The 16,535-nt window shown below is 65.1% G+C and overlaps 1 protein-coding gene across 1 annotated transcript; it reads right to left on the reverse strand.

Moving 5' to 3' along the window:
- Window positions 1-2,247: 2,247 nt before the first annotated feature.
- On the reverse strand, window positions 2,248-14,855 carry LRRC32 (leucine rich repeat containing 32). The gene is made up of 3 exons (XM_055121871.1): window positions 14,773-14,855; window positions 11,074-11,167; window positions 2,248-6,045 (listed from the first exon to the last, which is right to left on the reverse strand). Exons 2-3 carry the CDS (start codon window positions 11,161-11,163, stop codon window positions 4,132-4,134), a joined length of 2,004 nt encoding a protein of 667 aa, XP_054977846.1. The 5' UTR covers window positions 11,164-11,167; window positions 14,773-14,855; the 3' UTR covers window positions 2,248-4,131.
- Between the last annotated feature and the right edge of the window lie 1,680 nt (window positions 14,856-16,535).

The raw sequence follows: 16,535 nt of genomic DNA on the forward strand, positions 1-16,535 counted from the left end.
GCACAGATGTCCCCCGAATCTCCCCTTGCTCCCTTCCTGCAGCTGGAAGGGCCACTCCCTGCAGCAAACAAACTGCCTGAGCCCCCAAGCTGGACCTCCCTCGCCGTGCTGACCACTTCCTCTTCTGGTGCGCGGCCCCCGGTGGTCTGGCTGGCTCACCAGGGATCCCGCAGGGCCCAGAGCAGAGCAGACGCTCAAGTCACTGTTGCTTAACATGCAGACTGAGTGCGGATGGAGGCCAGGGAAAGGGGCCATGACCCCCTTTTACAGCTGGGGAAACAGAGGCTCAGGCAAGCAGCCCGACTTGCCATTTGCCCCTGAAACAAAGCCGAGGTGGAGCCCAGATGCGGGTCCTTCCCAGGGCTGCCTTGAGGGAGGAGAGAGGCGGGGCGGGAGCTGGGCCTGAGAACCAGCAGGCTGCGAGCGCTGGAGTTCAGATGGCCAAGTTCAGGCCGAGCACAGCTGGGGCAGGGCCGAGGCATTTATTATCCTTGGGCCCTGGCTCCAAACAGCGCTGATGGATGGAGCCGCTCCAGTTCCTATAAACAGCCTGGGCCTCCCTCTCGCTCTCGGCCAGCGGGGGGCGGGGGGGAGATAAGGCCGTCCTAGCGGCAGAGGGAACTGGAGGGAAAGGGGGAAGCCAGATGCACCCCATGGGCCTCACTGTGTCCTCTGGGTCCCCTGGATGTGTCCAAGAATATTTGTCTGAGGCTGGACTTACTCCCCACAAGTTTGGGGTCCCAAAGGGCAGGGCCACAGGGTCAATGAACCTTCGCTGCACCCGCCCAGTGTTGGCTCGCACAGCAAGGCGGATGCAGGGCCACTCTCTCTAGCAAATGAAGCAAGATGGGAACTACGAACTGTGGGAGGGGAGATCAGAGAGGTCTGCCTGGAGGTGGTGGTGCAGGCAAGTGTTGAAAAGGAGGAGTTTGGCTAGTGGGTAGGGAGCTGGCTGTGTGAAACCTTCCGGGAGGCGGCTGGTGCTGGGGAGGGCCAGGAGGCAGTGCTGCCTAATGCACGGGCAGCCGTGGGGCTGAGTCTCAGCCCTGGCTCTTAAGGAGGCATCACGCCGAGCCAGAGGGAGGGAAACAGGCCAGCACACGTCACCGGCCCAACCCGCAGCCCCCCAGCCGCGCTCAAAGTGCTCCGTAATTCAGCTTGGAGGTGCTGGAGATGAGGCCCCCGCAGAGTATGAATCTGGGCACTGCACCCGGGCTGATGGGGCCGGGGCCGGGGCGGGAACTCGCCAGTGCTCCCGTGACCTATTTGGCAACGGTGTCCATGTTTGGCTGAAAACAGGAATTTCTGCCTCGTTGGGGGTCTCAGCCAGGTGACCGCGCTCTGCTGTTTACCAGGAAGAGGGGTCAGGGACCTCGCGGGCTCAGGGCCAGGTGGGAGCTGCGGCCCAGGCAGCGAGGAGCAGACTCGGGGCGAGCAGGTGCTGGGGGGGCGGGCATCGGGGTCGCTGGGGGCAGGGGCCTGGTCCCCCCCTGGCCCCCAACCCCCCCGCCAGCTGGGGGTCCTCCTCTGGCCCTCCCGCGCTCCTAAATTTAACCGGGACCTGCCACCGGTGACTCCCCACACCCAGCTGTCCACTCTCACTCTGGGCGCCAGGGGTGGCCACCAACGAGGCAGGCCACGGCCCGGGAAGGTGACCCTTCAGGTGGCCCAGGGAGGGAGCAGAGAAGGGGAAGCCTGAGGACCACAGTGGCCCTGGGCTCCAGACAGGCAGCGGGAGGAGCAGAAGCAGAGGGGAGGCGGGATGGACAGGGTGTGGGTGCGGAGGCCGGGGCAAGGGCCGGGTTTGAGGGGTAAAGGAGGCCGTCTGAGAAGTGCACTGAGGTTAGCGGAGGCACGTGGGGTGCCAGGGGCTGACAGAGTCTCAGCTATGGTGCCCAGAAGGGGGAGGAGGTGGGGAGTGGGTCAGTGAGTAGCAAGGAGGGGTGGGAGGAGGGGATAGAGAGGAAGAGAGGACCAGAGGGGGGAGGAGGGAGGGGGAGGGGAGGGGAGGGGAAGGGGAGAGGAGGGGAGAAGAAAGGATGGGGGCAGAGGAGAGAGAAGAGGAGGGTGGTAGGGAGGGGAGAGGGAGGGGAGGGGGAGGGAAAAGTGAGGGGGGAGGAGGGGAAGGGAAGAGGAGAGGAGGGGCAGGAGGAGGGGAAGGGGCAGGGGGAGGAAAGAGGAGGGTGGGGGAGAAGAAGGGGAGGAGGCAGGGGGAGGGAGGAGGTGGGAGAGGGGGAGAGGGGAGAGAGAGGGGAGGGGTGGGAGGGGCACTCCAGGAGGCAGCTGCTGCCCTCTGAGGGCAAGGGAAGGGCTGTGGGCACCAGGTTCCTGGCCCAGCACCAGCCTCAGGGCCAGCAGCGTGACGGCCCAGCCCCAGGCCCCCTCTAATGTCTCCTGAGAGGAGAGCACTGAGCACATGAGCCCACAGCAAGCTTCCAGGCCACACTGTTTCTGCGGAAATGGTTTTATTCCATCCACAGGGGTTCTACAGAGAAGGGCCCCGGGCCCGGGGGTGAGCAGCATTGGGTAGTGTTCCTGAATCTCAGCAGGGCGAGCCTGTGCCCACCCGCATTGCCTGAGGAGTGTTTGTGTGCACCAGTGTGAGCCCACCCAGGGCTGGAGCCCTCCAACAACCTTCCATCCCCCCTACTGTCCTCCCAGACCCCAAGCAGGGCAGGAACCCGCCCCAACTCTGCCATTGACTTCCTGAGTCCTCGATCTCCTCTGGGCCTCAGTTTTCCCATCTGCAAAATGGGGTGGAGAGAAGGAAGGACCTTTGCTGCCGGATGCTTTCCTGAGCACTATCAGAAGCCGAGCACAGTGAGGGGGGAGACAGCAGCCCTACGCCTGGCCCAGCCTCTTCCTTCCTGGACAACTGCAAGTCCCCGAGGGATGGCTTGGAGGGTCATGTCAGGATGGCTATTTCTCCTTTTTTCTAGGGAAAAAATGCCTGCATGGAGGGAACCAGACGGGGTGCTGGGAATGGAACCCCATCAGTCGTGTCTAAGGCAAGTTCCTGCCGGCTATCCTATCACTCTGGCCCACGATGGCCCCACTTTTCCAAGCCCCCACCTCGCCCCAGCCTCTGTCCGTGACGTGTGCAGCTCTGAGCAGACGAAGCACTTCTTTGCCTGCCTCAGTTTCCCTATCCAAGTGCCATGGGGAGACTCAATGACTCAAACATTGGCCCTGCTCAGCGGACGGAGCGAGGCAGGTGAGAGGCTCCGAGAGACGAGGAGAGGACACGGAGAGAAACAGAGGCAGGATGGGGCCAGGAGGCCTGGCTGGAGAGCGGGGGACAGCACAGGAGAGGCTCGGCTTCCGGGGCCCCGTCCTGTCTACACCCCGTCCCGGGCAAGGCTCCGGCCCTGCAGCCAGCAGGGTGGGTGCCTGAGTCTCAGTCCAGCATGTCTTGGCCAGGACGCCGGCCGGAACCTGCGAGGGCCACATTCATGAGGAACACCAACCTCGGAGGGTCGGGGCAAGAGGCACGTGAAGGCGGCATCCGGCTGCCACGCCTGGTGCAAAACAGAACCAGACACGGAGTGCCTGCCCGCCAGACAGCAGGACAGAGAAGACAACGGGAGGGCTGGGCCAGTGAGCACTAGCCCGTCCCAGGGGGCCCGGAAGGGGCCGATCCAGGGCTGAAACTGCACGAAGCCATGGCCAGGGCCCCGAGCAGGCGCTGCTCCTGCCTCGAGCACCCGCCATCCAGGGCACCAGCACCTCGTGTCCCGGCGAGACTGATCGTCACACGGAGACTCAGTCTCCCCAGAGCCCAGGCGAGCCAACCCTCCTCCATGCAGCCTCGGCCAGCTGCAAGCTCAGGGGCTCCCACCACCTCCTGCTGGGCTCTGGGACCACCGCTTCCTCCTCCAACCTGCAGGGGCTTGCGGGCGGGGCCGTGCCCCCTTCACCCACACCCCCGTGCCCAGGGCGTGGCACAGCACGCCAGCTAGTGGGCTGTGGGAGTGCTGAGCTGGCGGCCTCTCAGCTGCCCGGCTTCCGGCTCACACACGACACCCACCGGGGAGGGGTCACGTGTGCCTCCATGGGCCGCAGGGCAAGGAGCCCCCACCTGGGCCCACACCGAGGGGCTGCCCCCTGCCCACCCCGCCTTGCCCTGCTCCTCTAGGCTTTGTACTGTTGGCTGAACTTCTGCCGGCGGACACAGCAGCAGGTGGCCAGCGTGGCGAGCAGGATGGCCGCCACCAGGGCAAAGGTGAGGAGGAGGAGGAGGCTGAGGTTCGTGAGCCCCCCCTTCTCGCAGTCCTCGGGGCGCACGTGGCCCAGGGAGCCCTCCTCCTGGGAGCCGAAGCGGCAGAGCAGGCCCTGGGCGGCGCCCACGTCCACGTCCACCTGGCCCCGGTGCAGCTGCGAGGCCAGCCAGCCGTTGCCGCAGCAGCTGAGGGGGTTGCCCTGCAGGTAGAGGCGCCGCAGGCTGGGCTCCAGGCCGCCCATGGCGCTGCCCGGCAGCAGGCGGAAGCTGTTATTCCGCAGGTCCAGCACCTCCAGGGACACGGCCTGCGTCCAGGCCGGCAGGGCGCTCAGGCGGTTCTCGGCCAGGTTGAGCCGTTTGAGGCAGCTGAAGCAGGGCAGGTCCACCTGCAGGACGGTCAGCCCGTTGCCCCGCAGAGCCAGGACCTCCAGGGAGGCCTCCAGGCCGGCCAAGGCCCCCGTGGCCACCTCCAGCCCAGGGTTGGCCGAGAGGTCCAGCTCGGTCAGCGGGGTGTGGAGGAAGGCCCCAGCCTGCAGCGTCTCCATCTCGTTGTCCACCAGACTCAGGACGCGCAGCGAGGGGATGCCCGAGAAGGCCACGCAGCCTGAGGAGCCTGGCGCCCCCGGCCCCCCGCAGGGCCGGACCCGGTTCTGCTGCAGGTCCAGCCGCTGCAGGCTGGCCAGGCTGGCAAAGGTGTCGGCGGGCAGGTCCTGCAGGCCGTTGTCCTGCAGGAACAGGGTCTGCAGAGCACCCAGGGCCCCGGCCCCGACCTCCAGGGTCCCCAGCGCGTTGTGGCTGAGGTCCAGGAGCGCGAGGCAGGGCAGCGCGCCGGGGCGCGGCGCCGCGAAGGCGCGCAGGCAGTTGCGGCTGAGGTTCAGCACGCGCAGGGCGGGCAGGCGCTCCAGGAAGGCCTGCGGGACGCGCTCGATCTCGTTGTAGCTCAGGTCCAGGTTGAGGAGGCGGGGCGCCAGGGAGCCATTGCTGGCCGCCCAGCCGTGGGTGGACAGGGGCCCGGCCGGCCAGCCCGCCGAGGGCAGGTGGGCGGCGGCGCGGCCCGCCGCGGGCCCCGCCGGGAGCCGGATGAGGTTGTTGGACACGTTCAGGTAGGTGAGGCGGGGCAGCGCGGCCAGCTCGGGGAGCTGCAGCAGCCGGTTCTCGCGCAGGTCCAGCCAGGCCAGCTGGAACTCGGCGCGCGGCTCCGGCTCCGTCTGGAAGGCCTCGAGGCTGTTGCAGCTCAGGTCCAGCGTCCGCAGCTGGGGGAGGCTGAAGCCCGAGATGCAGGTGAGGGAGTTCCGGGAGAGGTTGAGGTGGGCCAGGCGGGGCAGGGCCTCGAAGGCGCCGTCCTCGATGTCCAGCAGCACGTTGCTGTGCAGGTCCAGGCGCTCGAGCGCGGGGCAGCCGTGGAAGGTGTGGCGGGCCAGGCGCGTCAGGCTGTTCTCGGCCAGCGAGAGGGCCAGCAGCGTGGGCGCCGGCCCCAGCAGCCTCTCCAGCAGGCCGCTGTACAGGCTGTTCCCCGACAGGTCCAGGGTGGCGAGGCGCGGCAGCATGCCCAGGCCCCCGCCGCTCGGCATGGCGCCCACCCCCAGGCGGTTGCGGGCCAGGCTGAGGCGCTGCAGCAGCGGGAGGGCCTGGAAGACCCCCGGCTGCAGGAAGCCAATCTCGTTGGCGCTGAGGTCCAGGTGCCGCAGCGCCGTGTAGGAGCTCAGCGGGATCGCCAGGATGTCCCGGATCTGGTTCTTGGAGAGGTCCAGGGCCTCAATGTCCAGCGGGAGGCCTTGGGGGACCTGCAGCAGGCCAAGGCCCTGGCACAAGGCCTCCTTGTCCACCTGGGAAGGGGGAGGAGGGGAGAGCGGGTGTGAGACGGGGCCGTGGGGTGACACAGACCTGGCCCCCGTGGGCAGATGCCTCGGTTGGCCCTCCTCCAGGAACCCAACACGCCGGACATTCCTCTATCCCCGCCTCATCACCCCGAGTCTGGACAGAGACCCCCACAGCTGCACCCAGGACAGGCCGGGTCTCTGGGAAACTGACGGTCAGAGGGACAGAGCAATGACAGGCCAACCAGAGGACAGACAGATGAGCGACTGCCGTGGGCACAGGCAGCAGGGCCAGGCCTGGCCCAGAGTCCATCTGCTTAAACCGTGGGGGCGCATAACTGAGCGTGGGGCTCGCTAGGCGGAAATGTCTTCATTGTTCCCTACCAGAAAGTGTTTGGTTTAGTCTGTGTCGTTGACCCATCTATGCGAGCTAACAGGTGAGGGAGGTGCCCCCACCCCACCCCCGCTGGCTGCCCAGTGGACGAAGCTTAGGGAGCCCCCGGCCAGCAAGCAGCACGTCCCTGAGAGGGGTACTGGCCTCCTGCCCCTGTGCCCATCTTAGGGTCCAGGGTGTTCACTAAACCCAGTTGGAGTCAGACTGAAATCCACGCACGGATAAATGTTTGCAGAGGGGAGAAAGCACCTACCTCCCCCCCACCAGCTCCCCGCCCTCAGAGCTTGTTGGGGCTGTCTTTCCTCCCCATGCACCCCTGTCCTGACTCCATCCCACTGCTACGCACGAGAACTTCCTGTGCCTGGGGGTGGGGGCAGGAGGAGGGACGGGGGCAAGAAGGCTGCAGAGCCCAGCCAAGACCTCCGGAGTCAGGCTGAGACTCTAGCTGCATGAGCACCACTGAGTTCCGCCCTGTCAGAAAGCCCAGAACACGGCTCTTTCCCCGCCACCGGCCCACTCAGCAGTTCCCCGCTGATGGAGCACTTTAAAGCCTGTGCCCCAGGGCTGGAGCGACAGCACGGCGGGACAGCGCTGGCCTCGCATGCAGCCAGCCCAGGTTTGATCCCAGACACCTCCTCCGGTCTCCTGAGCCCACCAGGAGTGATTCCTAAGCACAGAGCCAGGAGTAAGCCCCAAACACTGTCAGGTGTGGCCCCCAAACAAAGCAAATAAAAAAGCCTGTTGCCTCACTGGGCCCCACCAGGGCCTACCAACAAAGGAGAACCCCTATTCACACGGCCCCGAGCTCGGAGAGGCCTGGCGGGACCCCCAGCTGGTAAGGAGCAGGCTGGGACTAGAGCTTTGTCTTTCCACCACCTTTGACTTCAGCAGCTAAAATTCTTCAGTGTTCGGAATTGATTTTGTGGTGCTAGAGGTTGAACCCAGGGCCTTCCACACACAAGTGCTCCCTGCACGAGCCATAGCCTCAGCCCCTGGAGCTAGGATTCTTGGTTTCTAATTTATTTTAAGCAGTTAGTTATTGTGGCAGTGTTAGGAGTCTAACCCAGGGACTCATATACCAGGTTAATACCTCAGCACTCTGGCCGCGGGCGCTAGAATTCTCTCCGCCAACGCTGTCTCCCTCCTGCCGTTTCCAGCACCCGGGACTCCTGAACCTGATTCCACAGAGGACCCACGCAGGCCCACCCTGCATGGCCTGCCCATTCTCCTTCCGACCTTCCCTCCACCAAGCACCTGGCAAGGGCTCAGACCTGCCCTCTGCCCGGGGCTCTCTGCACAGTCCCCTGGGCACTCTCCCCTGCAGGGCACTTGAGGCTCTCAGTGGCCCTGCGCCCTGGCTCCAGCTGCCTGCGTGTCCCCGAGCTGCCCAGTTGCCACACCGGCCCCTGCCCCTCTCGTCCACCCGGGGCTGTCCCCCACACCCCTGTCCATGAGATCCCCTGGCACGCCCAGCTCCAGGACCCCTCATGGCACTCATTGTCCTGTGCTCCTCGCATTTAGCCCCTGAACTGGGTCCACAGCATGGGGACCTGCTAGGCAGGGAAGGGGCTGGCCAAGCGGCTGTGGGGGCCCCAGAGGAGTGGGTGAAGCTGAGAGGCCCAGGCACCGTTGGCCCAGGTGTCAGCCGCCTTCCGGGAGAGAGAAGAGGGACGCTTGTGCCCAGCCAGGGCCAGAGAGCAACTGAGAGAGGGTGTGGGAGATGGGGGCACAGGAATGGGAGTGTTGGGAGATGGGGGCAGGGGAGATAGAGGTGTTGGGAGACGGGGTGCAGGAGATGGGGATGTCGGGAGATGGGGGTGTCAGGAGATGGAGTGCCTGGAGACAGGGTGGGGGGCACCAAGAGATAGGTGGGGGCCCCAGAAGAAAGGGGGGTCCTGGGAGATGGGGGTGCTAGAAGACTAGGTGTCGAGCCCCGGGAGACACAGGGTAGGGGCCCAGGAGAAGGCAGCCCCACAGAAGTGCTGGGCAGCTGGCGGGCACCGAGTGACCTTTCCCCTATAGAGTCAGGTTGGTCCCTGCAGGATGGCCCCAAGCTAGACGCTGTGTGGAGCAGATAGCCAGCCTGCCCTCCCTGCCCGTCCCCTCCGTCAGCAGGAACCACTCGGCACAGCCTCCAGGGCCTCCTGGGCTCCTGCAGCCTCACTTCCAGGAGAAACAGCGAGTGGAGCTCCTGGCCACCCGTCTCAGAGCACCCATTCTGGCTCAGGACACCCTCTCTCCTTAAAGCGCCCCAGGACTCACCCCACTGGAACCACTAAACAAATGGAGGCTCGGGGCCAGAGAGACAGCACAGCAGGGAGGGCGCCGGCCTTGCACACAGATAACCCCATTTTGATCCCTTGTATTCTATATGGTCCCCCAGGCCCTGCCAAGAGTGATTCCTGAGCACAGACGCAGGAGTAATCCAGGTATCTGCAGGTATGGCCCAAAACCAAAAAGAGGAGAAGAGGGGAGGGGAGAGGGCAGGGGAGGGCAGGGGAGGGCAGGGGAGGAGGGAAAGAGGGGGGTGAGGGGAGAGGGTAAGGGAGGGGAGAGGAGGGGAGAGAGGGAGAAAAGAGGTGGGGAAGGAAGGGAAGGGGAGGGGAGGGAATGGGAGAGGAGGGAAGAGGAGGGGAGGGGAGGGGGAAGGCCGGTGCAACAATACACGGGGAGGGCATTTGCCTTGCACGTGGCTGACCGGGTTCGATATCCGGCATCCCAGAGGATCTCCTAAGCACCACCAGGAGGGATTCCTGAGAGACTGGAGTAAGCCCTGAGCATCACCAGGTGTGACCCAAACGTCAAGAAGAAAAGGAAGCAGAAAAGCACAGAAGCGGAGCTCAGCAGGGTGGACTCCCCCGAGATGAGACCCCCAGGACCTCACCCCCACACCGCACCTTATCTGACCCAGCCAGGGCTGCCCCGGTATCCTCCCCTCAGCACAGAAAGCAGCCACTGAGTCCCGAGCACCCAGCTGCTGGGGGCACATGTCCCACCTGAACGTGTTTCAGACTTTCTGGGGACGGCCCGAGAGCTCAGGCCAGGCCCCGACACGCCCTCGCCAGGCTCCAGAAGGGTCCGGGATGACAGTGGGCCACCCGGCGCCCCGGGCCCGTGAGGAAGGTGCTGGGAGGCCGAGATGGCCCAGATGCCCACGTCCCTGGGGTCCTGTTGCTCCCGGCGCTCCAGGCCCCCGCCTGGCTGGGGCCTACAGCTCCCGGGGCGGGGCGCTGGGGAGGGGCATGAGCTGCCTGTAGAAGGGCCTGCACCCCTCCTCACTTTGCTCCTGCAGGGAGAAGGGCTTGGCAAGCAGGCGCAGGGGAGGCGCCGGAGCAGGGTGTGGGGCCTGGCTGACGCCTGGCTGGTGCCGGCTGCTCCTTCCCCAGCTCTGCCTCTGTCTCTGCTGAAGAGCAGCGTCCGGGCAGGAAACGACAGAGGCCTGCGACAGAGCCACGCGCCTCCTGCGTGGCCATTTCTTACTCCTGAAAATCCCCGGAACCGCCGGGGTTCGGGCTCTCCCAACAGAGGCTGCCCCCTGCCGCTGCCGTGCCAGCCCCAGGGGGCCAGCCCCGCCTCCATCTGTCCTGTGTGTCCCCAGGGAGAGAAGGGAATCAAATTGGGGGGGGGGCTCTGGGTCCTGGAGAACCACCAGGGAGGGCCCCAGAGCAGAACCCAGAGAAAGTGGTTCCAAAACAGCTGCCTACCTCGGACCTCAGGACGGTGGGGCGCACGTCAGGGCCTTGGTGTCCCCTTTTCCTGAAACCCGCAGGGTCCCAGTAACTTCAGGGTATGTCCCTGGCTCGGGGCAGGGAAAAGGAACAAATGCGAGTCAAACCTGACTCTTGGTTCTAAAAGTCCTTGGTGTGGCAGACGAGAGGCTTTGCCACTCACTGACTAGCCCACCGGCTCAGGGTGGGGACAGAGGGAAGCTTTAGGGTGTAGGAACTCAAGGAAGGGAGCAAGCAGAGCCGAGTCAGCGGGGGAGGCTTCCTGGAGGAGGCAGAATTTGACCTGAGTGATAGAAATTGCAGCAGGGAAGTGGCAGGTGATCCCAAATCGAGGAGCACAGTCAGGGAAGGGGTCTGTCTCCAGGAGGAACCCAGGACAGAAAGGCTCTTCCCAGCTGGCCAGCCCAAACCCCCACCCTCAGGCATTCTACATCAACCAGCTTGATCCGAAGCCCTGCGGTGGAAACTCGGGGCTGGGGTACAGTCCGATATGGGACCCTGTTCTAGCTGATTAAACTTGGACAAGAGCAAAGCTCCAGTTTCCAACCCTGGAAAATGGGGATACGGGTATACTTAGCCATAAGATTGGTACTAGATGAGATAAGCATTCTAGCAGGTGCTCATTAAACACCAGCTTTCACTGGATTAAATGCCTTCTTCCCTCTTCTGGAGTCAGGGTGATAGTACAGCAGGGAGGCCACTTGTCTTGCTCTCGGCTGAGCCAGGTTCGAGCCCCATCACCCCATCTGGTCCCCTGAGTTGCTCCAGAGTCAGCCCCAAGCACTGCAGAGTATGGTCCCAAATAAACCATCACCACCAAAACCCAGAAACCTATTTTACACCTCTGACTTCTAAACTGGGGTTGGGGCCACAGAGCCCTAGGGTGTGGGTGTGGGGGGTTTACCCTCTTCTTACCGTCTTACAGGGCACCTTGTCTGGGCGGTGCTGGGAGGTAGCCAGGGCCAGAGGCAGGACGGCCAGGAGCAGCTGGAACAAGCAGTTCATGGCTCTGTGGAAGGCAGGACACATGGGGTCACATCCCTAGCCCCACCCTCTGGGACCCCTAGGCCTCCCCTCCCCCAGCTGGAGCTGGGCAAGGAGGGGCTGAGCCCATCACGAAGGGTCCCCAACATCAACCAAGGGCTTGGCCATTACTCTCTGTCCCACAGGAATTTTGAAGCTGAGGGTGATCCGACTCCGGTTTCCAAAGACACCCCATGTGGTGGAAGAGAGCCTGGGGTGCGAGGTGGGTGAGCTGGAGGCCAAGGAACCCAGAGGGCTGCTGCAGGCCAAGCCCAGGGCAGGGCAGGTGGCACGGGGAGCTAGGCCTCAGGCTGCACAGGCTCCCAGGCCAGTCCCTGGCCAGCCCCCCCCCTCCCCTCCACCCTGCCACTGCCCAGCCCAGCCCCTCCTGCTGGACCCAGAAGGAATTCTGCCCCCACCTGCCCCCCAACCTCTCGTTTGTATTTTGTCCCTTTTCTTTTGATTTTCTGGTTCTGGAGTCCCTGCCATTGTCTGCAGGCTGGGCCTGAAGCCTGGGCAGGAAGTGCGGGCAGGAGGCCAGCCCTGGCCCTGCACACTGCCCTCGGCTCTTAGCTCTGGCCTCGACTTTCACTTGCTAGGCCGACACTTCTCTCTGTGAGCAGGTGGGTGGGAGGGGGCAGGAGCCAAAGGCTCCCAGCAGGGACAAAACTCCATCAGCCCATTAAATTCATTCATTCATTCATTCATTCATTCATTCATGCATGCCTCTCCCCAATGTCCCCTTCTGGTGGACACCTCCCTAGTGTCCTTGCTGATGTGTCTGAAGGTAGATGGCTGCTCCACCAGCCATTTTTTTATTGGGGGGTGGAGGTGGGCTCAGGGGTTTCTCCTGGTTCTGTGCTCAGGAATGGCTCCTGGCAGGGCTCAGGGGACGGGATGCCGGGGATGGAACCTGGGCTAGCTGCATGTAAACCCAGCACCCTGCTTGCCTGAGGACCATTGCTCCAGCCCGACATCTACTCTTGCTCCAACTTGCCAATGTTACATGGATTTTTCAAATCCCTTCCTTAGGCTGCCACCCCCCTTCCCCAGCCCTGCCCTGTGCCCCCAGCTTCTCTCTCTCTCTCTCTCTCTCTCTCTCTCTCTCTCTCTCTCTCTCTCTCTCTCTCTCTCTCTCTCTCTCTCTCCTGCCCCACCCCACCCGTGGTGCTTTCACAGATTTTGTTCTGCCATTTAAAATGCAAGGTCTTCACATTCTTGTGAATGCTCTGAAGAGCCAGAGGCCCTTTGCAGGGCAATGGGCAGTGGGCACTGTGTGGCCTCTGTCCCCCATCCCAGCCCTTCCCCACCTGGGCCCCTGACAGTGCCCGTTTCCTGGGGGCTCCCTGCCCCATGCCTCGCTCCCTCATTCAGTGCTCCTGGCCCTGGGTCTCCCTGAGTGTCACCTCCCCGAAGGGCCCGCCCCACCCCCAGGTCCTGGGGACTCAGCTCAGAGCAGGCTCCCCTGACGGGAGCCCTCCAAAAGTGCAGGGCCACCTCCCTCTCCTCTGGGACCCATGTGCCCCGGCTGGCACCTGAGCACGGGGCACCGGAAGCTTCCTGCCTCTCAAGCCCCTGCCACGCCCTCAGTCCCACCTGGGTTCTGTCTGCAACACCCCACCTGAAAGTCGTGTCCCCCCCATTCACCTCCCACGGACCCTTCCCTGATGGCAGCCGAGACTGTGGGGTCTGTCCTGCAGGAGCAGCCGTGCCTGCTGTCCCCGCTCAGGGCCACTCTGGGGCCTGCGGACAGCCAAGAAATCCAGAGCCGTCCTGGCCTCACCCCCTCGCCCTCTTACTCTCATGCAGCCTGGAAGTGCCCCAGGCCTCTGCCCTTGCTGCCCTCCACCCCTCCCAGAGGCCTGTCCATCCCTCATGGTCACTGTGAGGACAAGGGGTGAGGGAGGATGACTCTCACTGGGAAGGGAGGGAAGGGGTGAGGGTTGTTCACTGTCACTAAGAAGGGAGGAGTGAGGGGTAGGGGGTGTTCACTCTCACTGGGAGGGGAGGGAAGAGGGGTGGGGGTGTTCACTTTCACTAGAAGGGGAGGGGTGAGGGGAGCTGACTGGGAGGGGAGGGGTGAGGGGTGCTGGTGTTCATTCTCACTGGGAGGGGAGGGGTGAGGGGAGCTGACTGGGAGGGAAGAGGTTGGGGGAGATGACTGGGAGGGAAGGGGTGAGGGGGTGCTCACTTTCCGGGGAGGGGAGTGGTGAGGGGATGAGGTGGTACGGGGGAGGGGTGAAGGGGCGCTCACTCCCACCAGGAGGACAGGGGAGAGGTGAGTGGTGGTGGTGTGGGAGACACTGGCTGGGTGCTGGTGATGAGTGTGCCAGGGGACCCTGAATCAGAGCTGCCCAGGGCCGCACCCGTCCTGCCTGCCCGCACTGGCACAGACCCTGCCTGAGCTCCGTGCCCTGATCTCTGGCTCAAAGGGACCCTCCACAGGGGGCGTGAGGAGCCAAAGGGCCACCCCCTCTCCAGACAAGGACGCCTGCATTCTCTGGGGCTCACCTTTCAGCCCCTCCGCCAGGCCTCGGCCTGGAGCTGGTCCTGCCCTTGACTGCCCCCAGGCACCTTGGTGGTGGGGAGCAGACACCCCATCGCGCCCTGCTGTTGCAGAGACCCGGCCCAGGGGGCTGAGCTGCCAGCCTGGGAGGAGGCCGGGGGCCCTCTCCAGCCCCTGGCCTCCCCTGAGAGATGCTGCAGCCTCTCGGGTACCAGATCCAGCCCTCGGCTCACCCTCCTCAGAGTCCAGCAAGGCAGTCAGCAGAGCTGCCGCCTCCCAGGCAGGAACAGCGGGACTCAGAGAGGCTTTGCAGGCCTCCCACGGGCCGGGTTCCATGCCGGGCACCCCATTCGGTCCCCTGAGCACTGCCAGGAGTGAGCCCTGAGCACCAGGGGGAGTGGCCCAAAACCAGAAAGAGAAAAGAAAAACTGAGTCTGAGGATGACTTACCCAGAGTCCCAGGGAGCGGCCCATATCCCAGCCGCATCTGTCTCCCCGGGGAGATTCCAGCACAGCAAACCGAGACGGCTGTGTCTCCCTGCCTTGGGCACATGTACACACACTCACACACGTGCGCTCCCTGCTACACACTCCCACAGGCGCACTCATGCACGCACTCACTCACACAGCCCACACGCACCCACACCCGCGGCCACCGCGCACCCCGTGTCCACCCGCAAACCCGCCCACCCATGTCCACCACACACCCCGTGTCCACCGCACACTCGCTTACCCCGTCCACCCGCTCACCCCGTGTCCATGTCCAGAGCTCACCCCGTGTCCACTCGCACACTCCGTGTCCACCCGCGCACCCCGTGTCCACCGGGCACCCCGTGTTCACCCTCACACCCGCTCATCCCGTGTCCACCCGCGCACCCCGTGTCCACCGCGTACCCCGTGTTCACCCGCACACCCGCTCATCCCATGTCCACCCGCGCACCCCGTGTCCACCGCGCATCCTGTGTCCACCCGCGCTCCGGCCGTGCTCTGGCCCGGGGTCCGGCTGGGCGGCGCGGTGGGTCGGAGCAGGACTCTGACACCCGGACAGTGGGGGGCCCGGCGCCGGGGGACGCGGAGGGCTCCTACCTGGCTCAGCGCGGCCGCAGCGCATCTTGCGGCTCGGCCCTGTCCCCGGGGTCCGGCCCGCTGCCCACGGAGCACGGCCCGCGGGGGGCGCCGGCCCCGTTTAAATAGCCTCGCGCGCCGCCGGCCGCCCGCCGCGCGGTCCTAGCGCCCGGCCGCCGCGGCTCGGGGCGCCGCCCCCCGCACGTGCAGTCCGCGGCCAGCGGGGCGGCGGGGTCAGCGCGGCTCGGCGGGCGCCCGGAGCCGCAGGCCCGCGCAGGAAATCCGGCCCGGCTCCGATTTCCCCGTGGCCGCGCTCCGCAGAGGCAAACAAGAGAGGTGAGGGACTGAGCACGGAAGGAAATGACCCTCCGCCAGCCCTGGGGCAGCCGCCGAGGGGGATCCCCCGGCCCGGCCATCCCCGCTGTCGGTTCCTGGCTGGACACTTCCCCTCCGGATCCCACGCGCCCTCCTCGGTCCACTCCGGGGACCTTAGTAAACTGGCCCGGAGACCGAGGCGAAGGGACCTTCCAAGGGCTTAATGACTGATCCCGCGTGGAGCGCCTGGAGGAGGTCAGTGTCCAGTCCAGTGGCCTTGCCGGACCCGCCTTGCGGGCTTGCGCTGGGCCGCCGTGCCCAGGGCCGGGAGCTTGAGGCTTCCCAGACTGCCGGTTCCAGGAGCCCGGGCTCGCCTCCGCGCCTGCCGGGGCAACCCAGCCGGGTGCCTGGGGAGGAACTCCAGCCGCCGGCCCGGGTTCCTCTCCGCGGCGCTTCTCTTCCCAGGTGATCCTGCCCGGAATAGCACGGCCGGCCGGGCGGGCGTCCCCCATCCACATGGGGCAGGAGGGGAGGAAGTGCCATCTGGAACCCGCTGTCATTTAGGGTGCAGGGTGGAGTGAGGCTTGCACGCTGGGTTCCCTGTGGAGGCTGTTCTTTCCTTCCCCATCTGTGAGCTAGTGGGGACGGGGCTGGGAGAGGACAGGGCAAGCGCAGGGCAAGCGCAGGGACACTTCCCCAGAGCCCTGCCCCATCGGAATGGGGGTGGGGGAGGGCAGGACCTGGGGAGGAGGTCCAGGTCCTCTGCTTCCCTCCCAGAGACTCAGATCTCAGCCCTCTCTCTGCCAAGTGTCCTGGGACCGCGCCTCCTTCGCCCTGTCTGTAGAGTGGGTGGATAATTTGGCCTTCCAGACGTCAGAGTCAGGGCCAAGTGCAGGGGACCCAGCCTGTGCCCGCGCTGCCCAGGCTTTCCCACCCCAGCTGCTGCTCCCCAGGGGGGCTCGTGAGAGGTGATGCCGGGGCTGTGGGGGATGCCCGTTGTGGCCGTGATTGCTTCAGTCACTCAGTGCGTGGCTGGGGCCCCCGGGAGTTAGACAGCTGGGCGCCCAAGCATGCCCCCTGCTGCAGGTGCCCCTTGGGACCGAGTGCTTGACGCAGGAACCCACACACTGAGCACCTCTTCAGCCGCCACCTTGCTCCACGGCCTGATTGCCTGAACTTGCTGACCTCAGTTTGCTGATCTGCAAAAGGAGACTAATAATAGCTACACCCCCGCCGCCCCCCCCAGCCCCGGGCGGACTTGGTGCAGAGAATGTGTGTGCAGCACGTGGGGGGCGCCGGCCCTGCTCAGTAACGAGGGCCTCCTCCCAGGGGCCTCCTCCCCAGGGGCCTCCGCGCAGCTGCTGAATGAGGCGAAACGCCCAGGACCGACCCTTGTAGAGAGGCCGCCGGATGGGAGGATGGGACAGTATGACTGAGCCCAGGGCCCCAGAGGCCAGATCTCGGAGCCT

The sequence above is a fragment of the Sorex araneus genome, chromosome X (assembly GCF_027595985.1).
Source record: "Sorex araneus isolate mSorAra2 chromosome X, mSorAra2.pri, whole genome shotgun sequence".
Lineage (NCBI taxonomy): Eukaryota > Metazoa > Chordata > Mammalia > Eulipotyphla > Soricidae > Sorex > Sorex araneus.

Coding starts and splice junctions, on each gene's coding strand:
- LRRC32 (XM_055121871.1), bottom strand. CDS start 11,163: ATGAACTGCTTGTTCCAGCTGCTCCTGGCCGTCCTGCCTCTGGCCCTG. Junction 6,046..11,073: donor ACAAGGTGCCCTGTAAGACG/GTAAGAAGAGGG, acceptor CCCCCTTCCCAG/GTGGACAAGGAGGCCTTGTG.